Raw genomic sequence first — 20,520 nt, 5'->3', positions numbered from 1 at the left:
ACACAAACCTAAAGTTTAATGTTCAAATCTGTTTTCCATTACTCTCCTCAAATTCATTATCTACAACAAATTTGATCAGTGGAATAGCTGCTGGAAGGAATTCACATAGCTATGGATATTACAGATGAACAACTTTCTGAAAATAGAGACTTACAGCATTTGAGCAGTCCAGATGACAAATTTATGGCAAACCATTTGGGCAATTAATGCAAACATTCTTTTAGATCTATTGCATATGTCAGCTTTCAAAAACCATTTTGAAAACACTTGATGCTCTCTATTAATGCAAGATGCTAGCAGCAAGAACTCATGCTGGACAAACCACTTATTCTGCATCCATGTGCAAGTGCACATGTTGGCACTTGGGTGCCAATGGTACACTCATTTGAGAGATTTGGCACACTTGCTTTTTATCTGCATCAGAGGATTCAATTGCTAATTACACTCAGTCTGACACTGAAATTACTCTAGACAGAAGATTATCGCAGATTTAATTGGGCTTTGGATCAACTCCAGGAGGTTTCTATTGATGTCTATTCATAGATTCAGAGCAGACTCTGCAGTTAATGTAACATCCTCCCAGTGTCTGAAGAGAAGCATTTAGCCTTTTACTGTACACAGATAAACTATATTACAGTAGAAAACAAAACAGATTATCTGAAAGCTTTCATGTTAATCCTCTTTGATTTGTAAAATACATCTGTAATAATACTGAACTTTTTTTTTCTTTCTTTCCCATAGTCCTAGGAGGATGTACCCATCTTGGGCAGGTTTATGCTGACAGGGATGTTTGGAAACCAGAGCCGTGCCAAATCTGTGTGTGTGACTCCGGATCTGTTCTCTGTGATGACATCATCTGTGACGACCAGGAGTTAGACTGCCCCAATCCAGAGATCCCCTTTGGAGAGTGCTGTCCAGTTTGTCCACAAACAACACCACAGCCTACAAAAGTAAGTCCTCAATATAGTTACTTAGGTGTCACCTTCTTCTTGAGCTAGGCCAATCTCAACTGATTTTCTCTTAGATGGTTTTAAATACTTTTCTTTTAAATACAAAGCATGTCACTTTTTGTCTCCAGGCAAATACTTAGAATGGGTACATTTTGCCAAAGCAAATAAAAAATACTGAACTTTCACTGAGTTTTATCTTTATTTTGGTAAAATTAAGAATATATCACTATGTCTGTATTCCAGCAGTGGATTGGTACCAGATCTGATAAAATACTTGTTAGCCCTTTGGACCATGCATCTGAAAGCATGAAGTCCTTCAACCCACTTTTCCATAGCCGACAGGCAAAGAGAAATAGAAACAAAGAGGTTAGAGGGCAATGGTTAGCTATTCATTTTTTCATTTTATGGCAAAACACAAGAATAATGCAAACAGCTTATTTGTCAACATCATGCTCATGGTAAATCCATGAAACTATTGCTAGCACAATTTTCACAGCATGCTGTGAGCTTGCATTTCTTATCATCTCAATTCTGTATCTTTGTATAGTAAATTTATTATTGCAGAGTTATTGTGTGACTTACTGCACTGTAAAGGAAAGTAAGTAGTATTAGCTAAAGCAGTTGCATCAACTTAACCTCATGAAAAAAAAATATTGTTAGTGCATGCCAAATCTACCTAAACTGCCTCAGTCCTTGAGCTAGCTATACTGAAATCTGCATTGTAGAAATACTCGAAGGTCATCTGAACATTTCATCCTTGTTCAAGATCCCTGAGATCTTAAAAAAAAAAAAAAAAAAAAAAAAAAGTTGAAGTATATTGATTTCCACAGGCACGTTGACAGTTCTTAACCAGGCATTTAAATGGGACAGACTCCTGAGATTTTCATTGCTTCAAAGGTTGGGTTGTATTAAAAGAATTCTAATGAATGATCTGTCAGTAACTCAATATCCCAACTTCCATTATGAATAAGAAATACAGATCCCTATAGAGTGATCTTTGTGTTTGTGTATGGAAGAGAGGGGAGACTGTGTGTAAGAGAAAAATAAAAGGCTGAAAAGAGATGTGTAGACAGAAGAGGAAGGCAGAAGATGTACGATTACAGCTTTATAAATAATGTTTCTGTTTAAACGTGAAAAGTTGCATACAAATGTGTATCCTAGTGTTGGTTCCATTATTCTAGTGCACTTATACAGCTTCCAGAATTGCCTGAGCTGCTTCACTGAACAGTTTGTAGCTGCACAAATGAGTGGTCTATACAAGCATGATGGAGATTCAAGCACAGCTTCCTCTCTCCTTGAGTCTTGGAGCTGCTTTCTGTTCAGTTCCTGGAGTAAGGGGTTGTCATTTCAGGACTGAAATCCCCAGGCAGGTTCAAACCCTGTTTAATCAGTTCTGTGGTACCTTGTAACATAGGCCATGTGGACTATTTCCTTCAGTCTTCAATTTGCGAGAGTTTGGTCAGCCCAGTGGAAGCTGTCCTGCTGACCTTGAGTAATGGACAGGAAACCACCACCTTGAAAAATCCAAGGTCGTTTCAGCTGAATATCCTTTGCTATCACTAGCAGCTGAATTCAATTAAAAAAAAAAAAAAAAAAAAAAAATCTAAAATGCCAATTGAGAATCTAGATTGTAACCTATAGATGAGTTGCTGATCGAAAAAATAAATTAATTGGGGGATCAGGTCTGAAAGAAAATTAAAGTTAACTATATTATCACATGTATTAATGTGCTTTTTAGTAGGCAAGGATGCAAATAATTCGTCCTTTACAGACTTTCACAGTGGACGTCTGTCCCTATCATACTAAGTGGCAAAGCTCTACTGACTTCATTAGCACCAGATTTTTGCCTCCGGTAGATGCACACACTTTATGGATGCACCATGAATGTGCAGATGAAAGACTGACTGGAAAAAAAAAAAAAAAAAAAAAAAGAAAAAAAAAAGAAAAAAAAACAATGAATAAGAACAATTTTAATTTATTTGATAAAACTATATAAAACTATATTTCAGTATTTAAATGTATTTTCCTCTTGTTTATTTTTTTCATATATATTCAGTTTTCAGTTTGACTTTATTTTCTTTCTTAATTTAATTGTTTTTTCCTTTTTTCTAGCCTCCAGTCCCTCAAGGCCCCAAGGGAGAACCTGTAAGTGCAGCTTTTTTTTCTTTTTTTCCCAAGAAAACTAAAAAAATCAAGAGCCAGTTCTTACAGTGCGATATATACCATTCAAGCTGCTGAGATACCCAGCTTTCCTAGATGTCAGCACTGTCTGCAGCAAGTCTGTGCAGTATTGTTATTTTGAAGTAATCTCTTTTAGCTTCAACGGAACTCTTAATGATTTCAACTGGGGAAAAATAGACAGTGAGGAGAGTTTAGTCCAAACTGCATTACATGTTATTTTTGTCATTGTTTCTTCCCAGTAGAAGGAAAATCTACGGTCTCCACTTGCAGTATTACTTTCATATTCAGGAATTGACCTGTTTAATATTTCTGGTGTGCTTGATCAAATATTGGATGCAGTAAGGCTCCAGCAGCTAATAAAGGTTTCCTCATTTAAATTTGCTTACTGTCTGCATCTTTCCTGAATGATCAGGTGTGTCCCTAATTATGGTTAATAGAGAAAGCTTCCCACCACCACAACCCCACAGACTTGGCGACAAACAGAAATGTTCGAGGCAAGCTTTGATGTCTGTATCTGCCGTGTTTGTATCTTTGCAGGGCCCTCCTGGTCCTCCAGGCAGAAGTGGTACCCCTGGAACCCCAGGACAGCCAGGGAGCCCCGGAGCTCCTGGTCCCCCCGGCATCTGCCAGTCATGTCCCAGCATCAATGGAGGTGTAAGTCATCATTGTGTTCAGCTTCTACTCGTTGCCCATGAGCAGTACTGTCCTGTGGACACCCACAAGCCTTGCTGTGAAGCAGCAGGCTGGGCTCTTGCGTTGGTGATAACTCCCAGAGATGACTAAAAAGTGGATGGGGAGGGAGAGAAGCTTGACTGTGTCTCAGCCTTTTCCAGTCCTCAACAAACCATCAGGAAGGTAAATTGACACAGTTGTGGCAAGCAATCTGCAATTGGAAAGCACCCACACTGAGGAGAAATTTTAGGCATAATACAGTCAATAGCAGCACTTTATTGACTTTAGAGAGCCATTATTTCACCAAGAAAGCTTGGGGTGAACTGGAAATAGGAGACATCCTGTTTCATGTGAATCACAGGATTGCCCTGATTGTTTTTGTTTTAAATAATACATAGGAGGGAGGGTTTCAAAGGCAGTAAAGTATTTATCCCTTGTACCTTCACACATATGTTGTTTTCAAAGGCATTTGTCTCTCATTTGTGCCTTTGAAAAACACAGCTGAGTAATAGGTCAAGGTTTTGTTTCTCTGTAGTTTATTTGTTTTTCCATGAAATTTGGCTGAAGCACAGTTAAATCACAGTCTTATCTTATTTTTAAAACTTTTGGGCCAGATCTGATGAAAGACTTATATGACTCAGAAATAATCAGACCAGAAAGAACTGTGCTGGAGGAAGTGTATCCCCTCAAGCTTAATGACAAAGGATCTCTCTCACTTTCCTTTATTTTGCATGTTTAATAAAGAACATCCCCAGGCAACTAGACTGAAACTTGTGTCCCCTGCTTGCAGAGAAGTCCCATTTTGGTTGCTATTTGTTGTGTTCCCTCTTTATTTTTGGCCCACCAAATCTTGAATTCTCTCCTGAAGAGCTGGGCAGACACAGAAGGAAATCTTCTGAGATCTTATTGGGGTGGTGGTCAAAACCCCTGAGTCCCCTGTGCAACACCAGCATCACCAAGGTTAGCAGGCTAGTAAAGAGGAGACTTTAATATTGCAATTCCATCTTTAGATGCCTAAAATTCTGTCCAAGCCCCACTTTTGACACCTTCCAGACGTACAGAACATGATTTTTAGGCACACGTGGCATTGGTAGCTATGCTTAGCACTGTAGTATAATTGAGGAAAATATTTTCTTCATCTTATTTTTTTCTGCATGGGGCAGTGTTCTTTTTTGCTCTCCAAGTGGTTCATGCTGTGTCATGGAAAATTTTAACTGCAGGTACTGTGCAGCTTGATTTTTAAGGTTGTTGATTCACAGTTAGCACTTAGAAAAGTGGTCCCGTTGTCTCCCAAGCAATCGAGCAAGCCCAACCTTACGAGATGGAATGGCTTTAATGCAAAACTGTTAAAATATTATGATAAAACAGTTACTTTTGAACACAGGCCACTGTTCATCTGTTCATAGTTTCCACATACTCTTCCCACTCACAGGTGAGCCAAAACACTGAGGAAAGACGTCTTCATTTTATTTAGTTCTGAAAGCAATCGTCAGGGAAGGACTGAGCTGCTGGGAGATGTGCTGTAGGTCAGCTAACCAGCCTCAGTGGACATCACAATAATATACCAAGATAACTACCACTTTTGGCTTGGCAGATGCAGATACAAGAAAGGCTGAACTAGTCTCCAACTCCAATGCTGTTGAATCCTGGCCTGATGGCTGATATCAATAGCACAGGATCCTTCTTGGGCCTGGCCAGTGGAAGAGCTGGATCCAAGGTGGTTTGGGTTATCAGACAGAACTCTGCATGTATCTGCACTTCAACCACCTATGTGCACTAATGCCATATTGTTCAACTAAGTTCCCTATTATCTGCATAATAAAGTCAACTTCAAATAGAAGAATTACATAGAATCTCCTTGAAAAACTGATTGTAAAATTCAATGGTTGGGGCTTTTTTTAAGCAGTATTTTATGTAAGTGTGCATGTCAGAGAAGCTATCTGCTGTCACAAAGCCCCACGGGACATGTTTTCTCTAAATGCTTTTGACTGAACTTCCATTGGTTTCCAGACAAATTGTCAGAAGTGTTTAAACCAGGAACACAAAAGTTACTGGCTGGGCTTCTCTTATGGATGATAGTACTCAATGTATGCAAATGAGTTCTTTTTATTAATTTGCCATATAAATGTAAGAAAATACTTATTTGACTTGTAGCAAACATTTTTTCTCTTTTTTTTTTTTTTTTTTTTTTTTTTTCTCTCTTTTTCTCTATTTCTTTTACAGAGTTTTTCTCCACAGTATGACTCCTATGATGTGAAGGCTGGCTCAGTTGGCATAGGTTACCCCCAGCCCATTGTAAGATGATAAAGCCTTTTATCTGTCCTCTTTTTTTTTTTTTTTTTTTTTTAAAGAACGAACTTTTTACTTGTAGATTATGCCTTGGATGTCTATGTATCCTGATTATAATTTAACAAATTATGTTTTAATTTAATTATTGCCTGCAAGTGGAATGTGGTGTAAGACAGCAGTTTGCTTGGCAGCGTCATTCTAGAAAGTTACTATAGATTATCTGTGGGTGCTTTGTTTTGGGGGTGTTTTTTTCTGTTGGTTTTTGTTGTTGTTGTTGTTGTTGTTTTTGTTTTTCTCTCTTTTTCTTCCTTTTCATCTTTCTAATCTCTCTCTGATTCATTTTCTCATCCTGCCCAAGAGTTTACTTCTTTCTCCCTTCCATACCCTCCTCATTTATCTGTTTTGGTATCTACTACTGATAGCTTCCCCCAACCTCCACCACATTTTTACCCCTTCTACTGTCCCAAATCTTTATTCTTTCAACAGCATCCTGTCCTTACTCAGTGTGATTTTCCATACTTGTTCACATTTCCACAATTCAAATTTGCCTGATAACAAGTGAGAAAACCCCTGCTATAAGCTCCTTTTCATCCCAGGCATCAAAGCTTTCCACTTTTTCTTTTTTTATTATGATTTTTTTACCCACAGCTATTCAGACTGTGTACTAAGGATGCTGTATCTCCCTGCTATGCCTGGCCTAAGTTTTTCACAATTTTTCTAGTGAGCTAAAGCTTGGATGGCCTGAAAGAGTTATGCATGAGCTATGTTTACTATATAAATTAAATGGTAAAGGTGTACCTCATGACTTTTCTTTTAGGCACTAGGATTTATAGATATTCACCACCGTTGACATGGATCGTTCTGCAGCAGTGATATCATACTGATATCTTTAAGTGTCTTTCTTGATTCAGGCAATCTGCTATGTGATGGATGTGATGAATTGCTATTATTTGAAATGGGCTGCTGCTTTGTTTAAATGTAATTGTGATTGCTAATCTTGTGCTGCATAGCAAGGTTTGGGTGCCATATATTGCAATATATCCAGGCATTCCCAAGCAAACGTATTGTTTTTCAGGGTTCCATCAGATCATCTTGTGAAATAAATCTTACTTAATCGTGGCAGCTGTTTGTTCTGAACTGTAGTTTGTTATTTTCTCACCTTTATATTCATCTGTTCGTTTCTACCTCATTCATTCACTAATGTGGTCATTCATCCATTTGTCTTATTCAGTCCTTTATTTTTGTATTTGTTTGTTCATTTATTTGTTTTCAGCTCCTTACAGTTTTTGCCCACAGCTTGTTGCATCATCTACATTTTGCTACTTGGTGTCTTAATATGGGGTGTGCTGAACCATGCTTGTTACCAGGGTTATCTCTCAGTTAACAAGCATGGTTACTCCTCTCTCTTTTGGCATTTTTCCCTGAGGTGTTTACTGCTTGTACTTTGATCACAATTAAATTAACAAATCAAGTCAATTACTTAACTAAATTAAATAATAATTTAATTGAGCATCCTAGAGTGTTTTCAACCAGAATTTTCTATATACTGTCACCTGTTTGTTTTATACTGCATCATGCAATACATGACTGCAAAGTAAGTAGCAGAGCAGTAACTGGCAGATGTGACTAAATTCTCTAGAGCTATGCAGCATTTAATGTTAACATTGCATAGATTCTTCCCATTAATTTTAATAAATATCCAAACTGAAATAAAATGGATGTATAATAAAATGAAAAATGTCATTGTGTGCCTCAGTCACACATCTCCATTCCTGTCTTTCCAGTGGCTTCCTACTGCATGTAGGCTGATTTTGTATTTTACATCTCCGTTTCTGTGTACTTTCTCATATAACCTTCACATGTTGGCTTTGACCCTTTCCCCCAGTGCACATACCCTAACTAAAAGCCGCTCATTTATCCACAGTCTGGAGACACTGGCAGTGAGCAAATGCCATTCCTAACAATGAGTTTATCCCTCCAGTGTGCACCCTGAAAAAGAATGACATCTCGTTTGTTTGTAGCCGTATGTCTGATGGATGGATTGCAATTGATGAGTTGATGATTCCAATCCATGCTGAATCCAGACTGGGTCTGTGCAAAATGGGTTGTAACTGAACAGAGAGGGGCTGCCTGTTGTATTCATGTACTGAAGGCAACCCTGTTTAATATATAGCTGTAATATTAATCTTGTATTACAAAAATAAGTTTTGTGTGTCATCTGTAATGCCTGACCTATTCTGACACCATATAACAATATCCCATGAAACAAACACTGTGCCATATTAAGGTACAGCTTGTATTTGCTGCACTGCAGCACACTGTTTCTCACATAATACCTATACTTCATCTTTTTGGCTGTATGAAATTCACAAAGAGTTAAATTTAGCAAAAGCATTTTTAAAGAACCACATACAGCTGCAATAAATCACTGTGCTAATTTTTAAAAATGTTTGCATCTCAAATGCATTTGTGGCTGTTGCTACTAAAAGTAGAAATATTAACACTTTCTCCCAAATTGAGAATTTCCTTAGTTTTTCATTTTACTTCATTTTTACCAATTAAATAATGAACAGTGCTGCTGATTTGTTACTCCATGGGTATATTGAGGTGTTATCCTCTGAGTCCTTTGGTTAGTCCAGGTATAATTTATGCCTTATGGATTTGCACTGTTAATGTTCAGAAAAGGGCTCATTGGCAAAAATGCTTGCTTTTCTGACAAGCAACAAAAATATGGCCTTAATTCAGTAAGTCACTGTTGCATCTGTTGGTGAATATTGCAGCTGCATTAAGCTTTGTAAATATATTACACTGATATAATGACTATTTTTGAATCTACAATATAGAGTGGCTTTCCAGGACCCCCTGGCCCCAGCGGCCCCCCTGGCCCACCTGGTCATGCAGGTCCCCCTGTAAGTAGAATTAATCTTTTCATAAACATCCAACTCTTCTAAATTAGCCTCTCCTTTTCTCTTTAATCAGTATTAGGTACATTTCCAGCCATTAAATCGAGATACTAAGCTGAATAATTTTATGGATAGATGTAATTTCTTATTAACAGGGCCCTACCATCTCTGCAGCATCAAGACTCAATGGCTAAGGGCTATTCTCTGTGTTTATGCCTGGGGCTTACTGTGATACTGTGAGGTGTCATCTAAAGTTGAATATTGCCCTTAAAATATACCACTGGCTATGAATCTCTGCTAATATTCCCAAATGTTTGTTCAGACAAAAATTTCACATGAGAAAAAGGAAACTGGAAATCCGAGTGCACACTCAGTAAACACACAAAGGATTTGGGGTTTTCAATGTATATCCCCTTATAGAGGAGTACATTTAGTTCTGTTTTCATATTCTGCTTGGTAACAAGATCATTATGAAATACAGTAGCACCGTGGCACAGTGCATGGAGTTATTCACATCTTAACTGCTTTTTGCTGCATTGTAGGGTTCTAATGGATACCAAGGTCCCCCCGGAGAACCAGGACAACCTGGCCCTTCTGTACGTATGTTATATATCATTATATATGTCAAAGGCATGCTCCTACTAGCATGAATCTCTGTGTCATCACTGGAGTGGATTGAAATCTGGCGGTTCATCCTGCCTGTTTACTATTGTCTATGTCAATAGTACAAATATTTTATGGCACTTAATGCATTTTTAATTTGAAAGAGACTTAATATCTATTATTATATTTAATATTCATTATTTTTCTTCAGGGACCTCCAGGCCCTGCAGGCATGATAGGCCCAGCTGGTCCACCAGGAAAAGATGTAAGTTCACTATTATTTAAATTATTTATAGATTTAAAAATAAGAAAAACAAATTTCATTAAATGTTAAGTTAGCAGAGCACATTGATACCATTGCATTTAAGAATTTCTAATGTCTCCCAATTTCTCAGATAAACAACATGACTCTAAGAAACTGGATTTGGCTTACGTCAGGTATAAGTGTCTATTGCAAAAAAGTTTCAATTTTAGCAGGATATTCCACTAACACAATTAGGAAAAAATAAACAAACAAATCAGACAGTAATGGTGGTTGCCTGCTCCCTTTAAGTCTTGCTTTGAGAGTTGAGGTTCTTAAAACCGTCTTTTGACTCACAGCTGGAAATCCTGGATATGTATAGTACAGGGAGAGACAATCAGCTGATGTTTTTGTCCATTTTGACTGTTTTACCATGAAAAATATTTTTTTTCTGTGTTGATACCATTTCTAAAATGTTGGCTTGAAATATATTAGTTGCTAATCAAAATCTTGATTGAAAAAAAAAAAAGTGAGTTGATAACTTCTGGCAATGGTTTTCAGAAGGCAGTCATAGTGTGTACCTTCACCCTTGTGTAATTTTCCTTGCTGTCTTCAGTGGAAGTTTCACCTCCTTATTCCAACTCATCTTGATCTGTCAAGGCCATATCTATGCCAGTAACTGAAGCAATAGCAAAGAAGTCAGCAATTTACTTTCTTTCCACAGGGAGAACCAGGAAGACCAGGCAGAAATGGAGACCGTGGAATCCCTGGATTACCGGTATGAAAAAGCCCCCAATAACAGTGATAATCTAATGATAGGTTTTGTTTTCCCATTTTGTATTAGTTAAGTGAACATGATACTTAATGAGCATTGGTTTGTGCCCTTCATACAGTAGGTATGTAAATTTACTCATCTTTCTGTGTTTGTGTGTTTAGGGTCACAAGGGACACCCTGGAATGCCTGGAATGCCTGGAATGAAAGGTTCACGAGTAAGTATTTATTGACTGTACTGGGTGCAATGGAGTCTGTTGCTCTACATGAGCCATGGTATTGCACTGTGTTCCTTCAGTCTTCAATTTCCAGCTAACGAGATTGAATCATAGTAACACAGACTGCTGAATTTTATCTAGTTACCTCAATTGTACTGCTCCATACTGCATGTTGGGTTAAGCATGTGTTCCAGAAAAGCATCCACTCTTAACTAATGCAAATAGAGACATGGGGGAATAAGAATTTTCTTTCAAAGAGTGTTCTACTAGCTAATAGCACTCATTATTTAAATGTGCTCCTTTATGTATAACATCAAGTAATGATGACTGAATGTGTTACAAAGCTCAACAACGTGCTTCCTTCTACATCAAGTAACGTGAAAACAGGAGTGCTACTTAAGTTATAAAATCCTAGGATCAAATACCATGTCTCCATCTCTACAGCACCTAGCCCAAGACCCCAATCTAAGTGAAATTATTTCAGTATGAAAAACATAAGTATATGATATGATAATTCTAAGTGATAATTAACCATTTAATAAAAGTATTATTAAATATTATTCAAATATTTGATAAAGAAGAATAGTGACAGATGTACAATTTATGCTACTCTGTTAAAGTCAACAGTAAGAAACCAATGTGTCAGCAAGCTAACCCATTGTGATATCATTTATTAAATTATATTTAATTATTTATTAAATTATAAATTGTAGAAAGTGTAAGACAGTAAACATTCTAAAGCTAACTATTATAAAAACAATTGCAGTAGCAGAATAATTAAACATTATACTGTATAAACTTTACTGACGAGGTGAAAGCTTGATTTAGATTAATAGCTATTTTATAAACAGCTGTCTGTTGTTTATACAGTCTGTTTCCATCCACATCACCGTTTCTTAATTTTATGACATCATAGCTTTAAGTATAAAGGAAAATAATATAAATGTAAGTAAAAGTTAACTGAAGTCAAAGAAGATAAATTAAAAGCTCTGTTTCCACTTCTACTGTTTATACTTTGGAAATTAGGATTAATCAATCGTAACTATAAAGTTATTCAAGATTTTAGAAATAATTTTTTGTAATCCCTGCTCTAAGTACTCAGCTTGCACCTGTTATGGTAATGATGTAATGAATATTTGCATTCAGCATTTATACCATGCATCTTTATAACAGGACTAACAGGATTCAGTCAACAGTATTTAAACATCTCTTTTATCATAAATTTTAGGTCTGTGTGAAGGCTAGAAAACTAGCTGAAAAGAGATAGAGTGAGTTCTCAGCAGTGTAGATTGGAGCCCACAATTTAATCCATGTACACAGAGATTTTTGTCACTATTTTTTTCCCTGTAATTCTTTCTTAAACAATCTCAAATTTCCTACTGCCGTTCTGTAAGAATGCGTAACATACCTTCCTATGGTTCAAATAATTTTCAATCTTTTTCTAATTTAAAATATTCACAAAAAACACTGTACTTGAAGCTCAATAATTGGCCAAGGGGAATCAGATTTTCTAGACTACAAGAGAAATAGTATTCACAGATATGGTTTTCCTTTCCCACAGGGTTTTGATGGAAAAGATGGTGCCAAAGGTGATAGTGGTGCTCCAGGTCCAAAGGTAAAAAAAAAAAAAAAAAAAAAAAAAAATGTAGTGTAATCTTTTTAACAGGTGTAAAAATACCCTCCGTTATTTGTTATGTAGCTATGCATTGCATATTATGCTATTCAGAAAAGCCATTAAGCATTGAAGAAACTGACTGAAGATCTCTATGAAAGGAACCATTCCAAAGGAGTTAGACTCTCTGGTCTATGTCATGCCCTGATCCTATAGCTGTAACAAAGATGAGATTCTAAAAGGACAGGACATGCCCAGATCATTTGACTTTATTGCATAACAGTAAAGGACTGTGTCTTCCTAATTATTTTTTCTGTTTAAATATTTTCTTTTGGCATTTTTTTTTGGTGGCTCAGGCCTCACAGATGTCTGTTCAAGCTGCAGACACACAGAGCCACACAGAAAGGGGCAAAGGTGTGGGCTGTCTCTTCCTCTTAAATAAATAAAAAAATGTTCTCACCAGAGTTCATTCTGTAATTGTTTGTGTGTTGTTTTGTTTTGTTTTGTTTTGTTTTAATTTACATAACAGGGTGAAACTGGTCTTCCTGGAGCAAACGGATCACCAGGCCAACCGGTAAATATGTGTACCCTGTAGCATCTAAATGGAAGGGCCACTGGCACTTTCCCCTTAATAGATTTATTCATCTTTTCATTTTTATTATTATTATTATTATTAACCTTAGTTACCCTACCACATACATTGACCAATAGTAAGGTCTGCAAATAAAAGCAGTACCAAGCCATATGTGTTTAGGAAATCATGTCACAAACTAGTTTTCTTATGTTTTCTAGGGACCAAGAGGACCAGCTGGTGAAAGAGGAAGACCTGGAAATCCTGGTGGCCCTGTAAGTAATTAATTGCAGCTGTTGTTCTTATCAGCAATCAGCATATATCTTGTTTCAATATGTTGATAATTCCTTGCTTGTTTTAAGATTTATCTTAAAACATCTGTAATGCAAAGGATTAGAAAACTGCATAGCATCTGTAAAATCATATATGAAAACATATCCGTCCCCAGCTAATCAGCAATATTTGTACAAACACTAGATAACTTGAGCAGCAGACCTGGTCTAACATGTCTGTAAGACAGGGAATTTATGATTTAAATCATACAGTTCTGTATCATATTCAGTTAGGCTTTTGGAATGATCTTTTTGTCTTTTATGTGAGTTAGAAGTAACTGTTATTTTGATCTTACTTATTTTTACTTTTATTTTTATTTACCTGTAAAAACTGGCCACAAGCGATTCTGGTAACTGTTATTTCCTTAAGAATTCTCAGAAGAATATATTTTCATGTCTTGCTGTCTCATCATTACAGTGCAAGTCACATAAAGTGATGGATATTCCTTCAAAAACATTTAGTTAATTATCATTCTAGAATTTTACACTTGAGGAATCCTTGGGGTTTGGTAAACTAAGTAGGACTGTAGAAACACGGAGAGATGCTTTGCGAGTCATGAGTGTAAAGGCATGTAGGTTCTGTGTCCAAGTAGTGCTCTTATCAGACCCCTCTGTTTTTTCCATAGGGTGCCCATGGCAAAGATGGAGCTCCAGGAGCAGCAGGCCCACCTGTAAGAAGACCTAGAGTTGTTTGAATTTGAATATTTGTGTTGATCAAAATGCTTGAGCCACACAGTGAAAATAGGAGATTTTTAACACTTTAAATCAGAATAGAATTGCTGTTCTCTATGCAGATAAAATTTTGAATGCTCTTATCCAAGACATTATTTTGCTGAAGTGTGCAAAAGGTTATTTATCTTTTCCATCTGCATGATGAAACCTGAGCATGCTCATTTGTATGTGTAGCACCTTTATTGGCTTATTTTTTTCCTACACCTGCTTTTTATAATTAAAACAAATTTTGAACAATTTTATAACTTTATTTCTTTAATGATAGCTTTTATGTTTTTTTGTTGTTTTTTTTTTTTTAATTGACAACAAAGAAATTTAGCTGAATATGAAAGTCAGAATAACACATAGGTGTGATATTTTAGGACTAGCCAAACTTTATCTTCTATAGCATAATTTATATTTGTTATTTTGCCATGTGTTTTCTTATTCAGAGAAAAATGTCATAATCAGGCTTTTCTTTTTTTAACTTAAGATTAATTCTATTCATATGGCTTTCACCTCTTGTATTAATACAATTTCTTTTACTTTTTAAGGGTCCCCCAGGTCCCCCTGGAACTGCAGGATTTCCAGGCTCTCCAGGTTTTAAGGTATTCAGCTACAGATACGTGCTAATACAGGATTTAGTGTTTTATGTTGCATTCTGGGAGGGTTTCAAGTGAACTTTCAGCATCTAGAGGAGCTATGCACCATACATTTGATGGATTGCACTGAGACCATGTGTCTCAGCACTGGGTTGCTGAGCTGATTTGGCTCTTGCACTCGGGTGATAGTAGTGGTAATATTTTTCTCAAATCATGCAAAGGAGAGGAAGAGGCCATGACATTAATACTGATTTCCGTGGAGATATGACTAAAATGCATTCATTTTTCCCTTTTTTTCCTTAGGGTGAAGCTGGTCCTCCTGGTCCTGCTGGTGCTAGTGGTAGTCCTGGAGAGAGAGGAGAACCTGGTCCTCAGGGTCATGCTGGGCCACCTGGGCCTCAGGTATGTAAATACCACCTGAGAACAGGGAAGTGGAGTGCCAGCTGCTCTTCACAAAGCCTTACAACTCCTTTGGTTTAAGGATGATAGGTTAGCAGCAACAATTTAGACATTTCTTTTTTCCAGGGTCCTCCTGGAAGAGCTGGAAGTCCTGGCAACAAGGGTGAAATGGTGAGTACTTTTCACATCAGTGTCTTTTACTACACTGAGTTCATGAGGGTCACTGATGACCTGGGCAGAATCCAACCGTGCTGAGCTCTGTTCATCCTGGTCATCTCCTTTTGGCTCTCCACAGGGACCTTCTGGTATTCCTGGTGCTCCTGGTCTGCCAGGAGGCCGTGGTCTTCCTGGCCCACCTGGTGCAAGTGGAAATCCTGGAGCAAAAGGCACTCCGGTGAGTTACTAATATTCATTACACTGTTTGTACAAAAAAACAGCATGGTGGAAGTACTTCTGATATGTTAAAATAACTAACTAAATAAATTGAATTAGTCCTATTAATTTGAGATGGTCTCATAAATTATTTTATGATAACTATAGATAACTATTTTTTATAAATATATTTTTTATCTTTCACACATTACCTTCTATATTGGTATGTATGAATTAAACGTATCAATAATACTTATTATCTTTCCTAAATTATGTATCAAATCAGAAACACATAGCAAAACAGTATCTTGACTAAAACTGTTGCATAAAACAAAATCTGCCGTGTTAAAATCCCAGTTTCACCTGCTAAAATTCCCATTGTCCTGAATCTGCAGTCCACTACACCTAGTGAGTTGTATCTACTCTTACCCTGTCATTGACCCCGATATGCTCTCTCCTGGCAGCTATACACCACACATAGTTCTTTCTCACAGACATAAAATTCTTCTCAGTGGTGCTTAAGATTACATCACTTCTTTACCAAATTTTGAAAGAGCACCATACATTCAACATCTAGATCCGATTGGTTTCTACTAATTCTGTTGCAATAAATTACTAAAATAATAAAAAAAAAAATAAAATAGTCAATATATTGAAATATGTCTATTTCTTAGTATTTTAGTACTACCTGATAGCTCTGGAATAATAATACCCTATTGAAATCCATAACCTTAATGAGATTTTCTTCTGTTTAGGGAGAACCTGGTAAGAATGGTGCAAAAGGAGATCCAGGCCCAAAAGGCGAGCGTGTAAGTGATTTTAAAATGCATTCAGAGACTTCTTCCCAGGAAGTCTGAACCCTGAATCATTCCACACACAAAACTAGGGGGGGTTCTTTTCAAATCCTAAGGTCACTGGTGGCTTTTGTTATTGTTGCCAGGGTGAAAATGGCACCCCAGGTGCTCCTGGACCTCCTGGTGAGGAAGGCAAAAGAGGTGCAAATGGTGAACCTGGCCAGAATGGTGTCCCTGGAACACCTGGAGAAAGGGTAAGCCACTGTAGACGACCATGCATACTAGGTATATTTTGAGTTAGTACAAAGGTGAAAAAAGCTGGTATTCAAAATTATTTGAGACAAAATTTGACTCCATATAAATTCTCACCAATGTCAACATGTGGAACAGGGTTTCAAAACTTGGGAGAATTCTTATCTAGTTCCTAATCTCAGCTGCAGAGTTTGTCTCTATCTCAGTCTGGAATACTTTAAATTCTTTTTTTGATATTGAGGAACTAAAGTGGAAGTCATATCTAAAGCTTCATGCTGAAAAACAACTGTAAGTACCACATAGGAATTGGAAACATTTTTTAATTTTTATGCTACTTTCAAAATGTCTTCTCAGTTTAAAAAATAAAAAACAAACAACTATTTGTGATAGCCATCACAAAGCATTAGCTTTGAAAAGTGAAATCAGTGCAAATTCTACATTCAGGATGTGTCATTATATCATCATCTTTATTATCAATATGTCTTTAGCGTCGATAATGTCAATAACAATATGGTCAGGGTATCTTATATCTTATAATGTCATTATTACCAGCAGTTTTTCAGCTACTACATTCAGTAACTTTCCAAAGAGCATTCTCACAAAGGAGTTCTTGAATTGATTAATTGAATAACAAAATAGCAACAACATCACAAATTTTGTATTTCTTTTCCCATCAAAATCAAAGGAAATTGTATTCATTTATTTATAACACCTAATTTAAGAATCACTTGCAGTGCTTGCTAAAGCTATGAGGAAGCTATGATCTATGTGATGCACAGTGAACAAATAATTTTACATATATAAATTAGGCTGCAATTTATATTTTATAATTAAAATTCTTTGTAAGCAATACAAATAGTAGTAAATATAATTATTACAAAAATACAGTAGAGCACTTTTCAGTATTGAATTAGAAGAAAATATTTCTTCAAGACTGACTGTGTTGTTTAATTTTTTATATGTATTTAAAAAAATGCTCATGAGTAAAGGGACTAATGTACGGCCTGCTGAAAGAAAATGAAGGACTACCTATTATATCAATAGGGTTATGTCCTTGAGAAGATTCTTCTTCAGACTTTCTTAGCACAGTGAAATGTCATTTCCATGTATTTCTTTCATTAATTTTCTGAATGTCTAAAGGTAAATGGTTTAGAAAAAATATTTCCCATTACCCAAGTTATTTTGTCTAAAATCCATACTTGTTTCTTTTATTTCACAGGGCTCCCCTGGTTTCCGTGGTTTACCCGGTAGCAATGGACTTCCAGGCGAAAAGGTATGAGTCTTCCTCTAAAACCATCCCACACTTCTGTTGAATTCATGTTAATTTGAATAGACAATTTCAGTTTCAATATGATTCCAATTTCCTTCATGATATATATTTTTTCTTTAGGGTCCTGCAGGTGAACGTGGCAGTCCAGGTCCCCCTGGCCCAAGTGGACCTGCAGGAGATCGTGGACAAGATGGAGGCCCTGGTCTTCCAGGAATGAGAGTAAGACAAGATATCTACAGAAAATAAGATAAATTCTATTAAAGATGCCTCATCTGAGCTGATAAAATAGAGAAGTCCAATTAGAGAACAAATTCTAGTGATGTCATTACTTCCTTTGAATCTGGAACATACGTTCATAGTGCTATAGATAACCATGCAGCAATGTGGAGCTTTCAGAAACATCTGTCAGATGTGAATGTATGAAATTTATATGAAGCTGAACATGCTCCACAGCTCTCATGCATTCTTATGGCTTTAATGTGAGTTAGCATTAGATGAATTTCTGTATTGTCTTTTTTTTTACGTTTTAATGAATATTGAAGTGTATTATAAAATGTGTTGTTATAACATTTAATAGATAGTTGGTTTATTGCATTTGATATTGTTTTACTTATTTAAATAGAGCTAAATTTGAAATTTAAATATATGTTTAAATTATGCACTAATATGCATGTTTTAATATACTTAAATATTTAATGCTTTATATATCGTTTATTTGCAAGTAATGCAACTTAATATAAATCTAATTGGTCAGATTTTCATAGGTTATAAATCAAGAAGACTTTCAGGGATAATTTATTGTATAACGCACACAAAACATAATAACATTCTGTGAACTGTACTAAGAATTAGAAACCAATGGCAATAAATGCACTGAAATTTGAGCTTGAATGAAGGCTTCTGGGAGTTAAAATTTTATTGGAAATGAATATGTCTTAAAATATAACATAAGTAATCTCTTTTTAAAATATAAAACAAAATAAGTAAAAATATATTATAAGTTGTGTTGCTTTTAAGTATAGGGCACAGTGAAACTTGTTTCATTCTTTGATTTTTTACCCTCTGAAATGAGTTTTTTCTCAAATAATGAAATAATATATTTTTGCTGCATGTTGTTTGATGGCTTGATCATGAAAATCTATGAGAAAGGGATTAAATCCTAGCAAAATTATTTGTTAAGATTTCTTCAATTTTCCCCTTAATTAGAGGATTTTAATAAAGAAGTTAAAAGCAAGAAAATATTTTAAAAACTTATTTATTTATTGCTACACATTTTAAGCTGAAGAATAACATTTTTTTTCCTTCAATTGCAGGGTTTGCCTGGAATTCCAGGAAGTGCTGGAAGCGATGGGAAGCCCGGCCCTCCAGTATGTACTATTGTTTGTTTGATTGATTAATTACAAACTATTGTTTGTATTGATTGTCTATTGTTTGTTTTAATTACCAGAGCGCTTTAGGTGCTGTTTCATTGTAATAGCTTTGTGCGGATCTTATACTCCATATTTCAAATATATTGAATTATATAGAAGCTTGGTTGAAATTCAAAATGTGTGAAGTCTTGAGTTTAAATGTCTCTTGCTTGATCTCACCTTGACTATTTAATGACTCATAGATAAGCATTTATTTCACCTAAGAGATGCCATGTCTTAATTTTTTTTCTGCTTATCCCAGGGTAACCAGGGTGAACCTGGCCGTTCTGGTCCACCTGGCCCACCAGGCCCACGTGGTCAACCAGGTGTAATGGGTTTCCCCGGCCCTAAAGGAAATGAGGTTAGTGGTATTTCTCCACACTTGTGCTTGAGCAATCAACTGCTTCATGATTGCTTCTTAGTGGAGGAATTTGGTGCTACTGCTTTGAATTATTGTATTTTGACCAGAACAGCTATTTTAAATGTGATCTTACTCTTTTGTAAGGGTCTACCTGGTAAGAATGGAGAAAGAGGCCCTGCCGGACCACCTGGAACTCCTGTAAGTTTTATTCATGATTTTTTAACAATATAACAAAAATATTATAAAATCACCAAAATATTAGTAATTAATATAAAAATACCAACTCATAACCATAGCAAATTTTGCCTTTGTTTAGGGTCCTGCTGGAAAGAATGGTGATGTTGGCCTCCCTGGTCCTCCTGGACCTCCTGTAAGTGTTAGACTCCCATAAGAGTCAATTATCAGCTATTGCCAAGGTGGTCTGCAACCTACAGAAAGAGACTGTAAATTTGGGGGGTGGGGGGAGGGATATTTTTATGATATAAAGAAAGTTCCTTTTAAGAAGACAAATACCAGATCTCTTCTTCCCCATTATTTCCATACATTAAAACCATGTTGGGAAAACCCTGAGTCAGGTCCTGGTGTGAGTTGAAATGAAAAGTCAATTCACAGCTGTTAGGGATATACCATCTTCTCTAATTGAGACATATTAGTGCTCCCTTCAAAGTTTATCAGAGCTAGCAATTTTGGACTAGTGTCAAGTGACACAAATATTAAGTGAGATAAATATTTCTAAATTACATCTGGTGGTTGGGGTGAAAAGAGAAAATACCAGAACACTAAGATACATTAGCCTTTAGAATTGTGAAGTATCTTCTCCGATTCAAGATAAGGAGACATAGATTAGAGGTGGTGTGGAGGTGTTTCTTTGCTGAAATATTCTGAGACAGTTTCATTTTTTCCTCTTCTCTTTGATTCTAGGGTCCTTCTGGGGAGAGAGGAGAACCAGGGCCATCAGGTTCTCCTGGCCTCCAGGTACTGTGTGTTTGTAGTTAATTTCTTTCTG

General features: G+C 36.3%; 1 protein-coding gene across 1 annotated transcript in view; it reads left to right on the top strand.

The window, feature by feature from the left end:
• The window catches only part of COL3A1 (collagen type III alpha 1 chain), a 49,805-nt gene that overhangs the window by 15,497 nt on the left and 13,788 nt on the right, over positions 1-20,520 (top strand). Inside the window, exons 2-27 of the mRNA XM_082762981.1 lie at positions 742-950; positions 3,063-3,095; positions 3,669-3,785; positions 6,027-6,098; positions 8,936-9,001; positions 9,538-9,591; positions 9,810-9,863; positions 10,564-10,617; positions 10,776-10,829; positions 12,391-12,444; positions 12,971-13,015; positions 13,234-13,287; positions 13,971-14,015; positions 14,610-14,663; positions 14,961-15,059; positions 15,183-15,227; positions 15,352-15,450; positions 16,184-16,237; positions 16,369-16,476; positions 17,694-17,747; positions 17,865-17,963; positions 19,058-19,111; positions 19,416-19,514; positions 19,659-19,712; positions 19,831-19,884; positions 20,436-20,489. Of these exons, the coding sequence (XP_082619107.1) occupies positions 742-950; positions 3,063-3,095; positions 3,669-3,785; positions 6,027-6,098; positions 8,936-9,001; positions 9,538-9,591; positions 9,810-9,863; positions 10,564-10,617; positions 10,776-10,829; positions 12,391-12,444; positions 12,971-13,015; positions 13,234-13,287; positions 13,971-14,015; positions 14,610-14,663; positions 14,961-15,059; positions 15,183-15,227; positions 15,352-15,450; positions 16,184-16,237; positions 16,369-16,476; positions 17,694-17,747; positions 17,865-17,963; positions 19,058-19,111; positions 19,416-19,514; positions 19,659-19,712; positions 19,831-19,884; positions 20,436-20,489 (1,838 nt within the window). The remainder of the gene's footprint in view (positions 1-741; positions 951-3,062; positions 3,096-3,668; positions 3,786-6,026; positions 6,099-8,935; positions 9,002-9,537; positions 9,592-9,809; positions 9,864-10,563; positions 10,618-10,775; positions 10,830-12,390; positions 12,445-12,970; positions 13,016-13,233; positions 13,288-13,970; positions 14,016-14,609; positions 14,664-14,960; positions 15,060-15,182; positions 15,228-15,351; positions 15,451-16,183; positions 16,238-16,368; positions 16,477-17,693; positions 17,748-17,864; positions 17,964-19,057; positions 19,112-19,415; positions 19,515-19,658; positions 19,713-19,830; positions 19,885-20,435; positions 20,490-20,520) is intronic.

The sequence above is a fragment of the Aythya marila genome (genome assembly GCF_965140915.1).
Source record: "Aythya marila genome assembly, chromosome: 6".
Lineage (NCBI taxonomy): Eukaryota > Metazoa > Chordata > Aves > Anseriformes > Anatidae > Aythya > Aythya marila.
The sequence above is the reverse complement of the archived record's forward strand: the minus strand, read 5'-3'. Positions and strand labels throughout refer to the sequence as shown.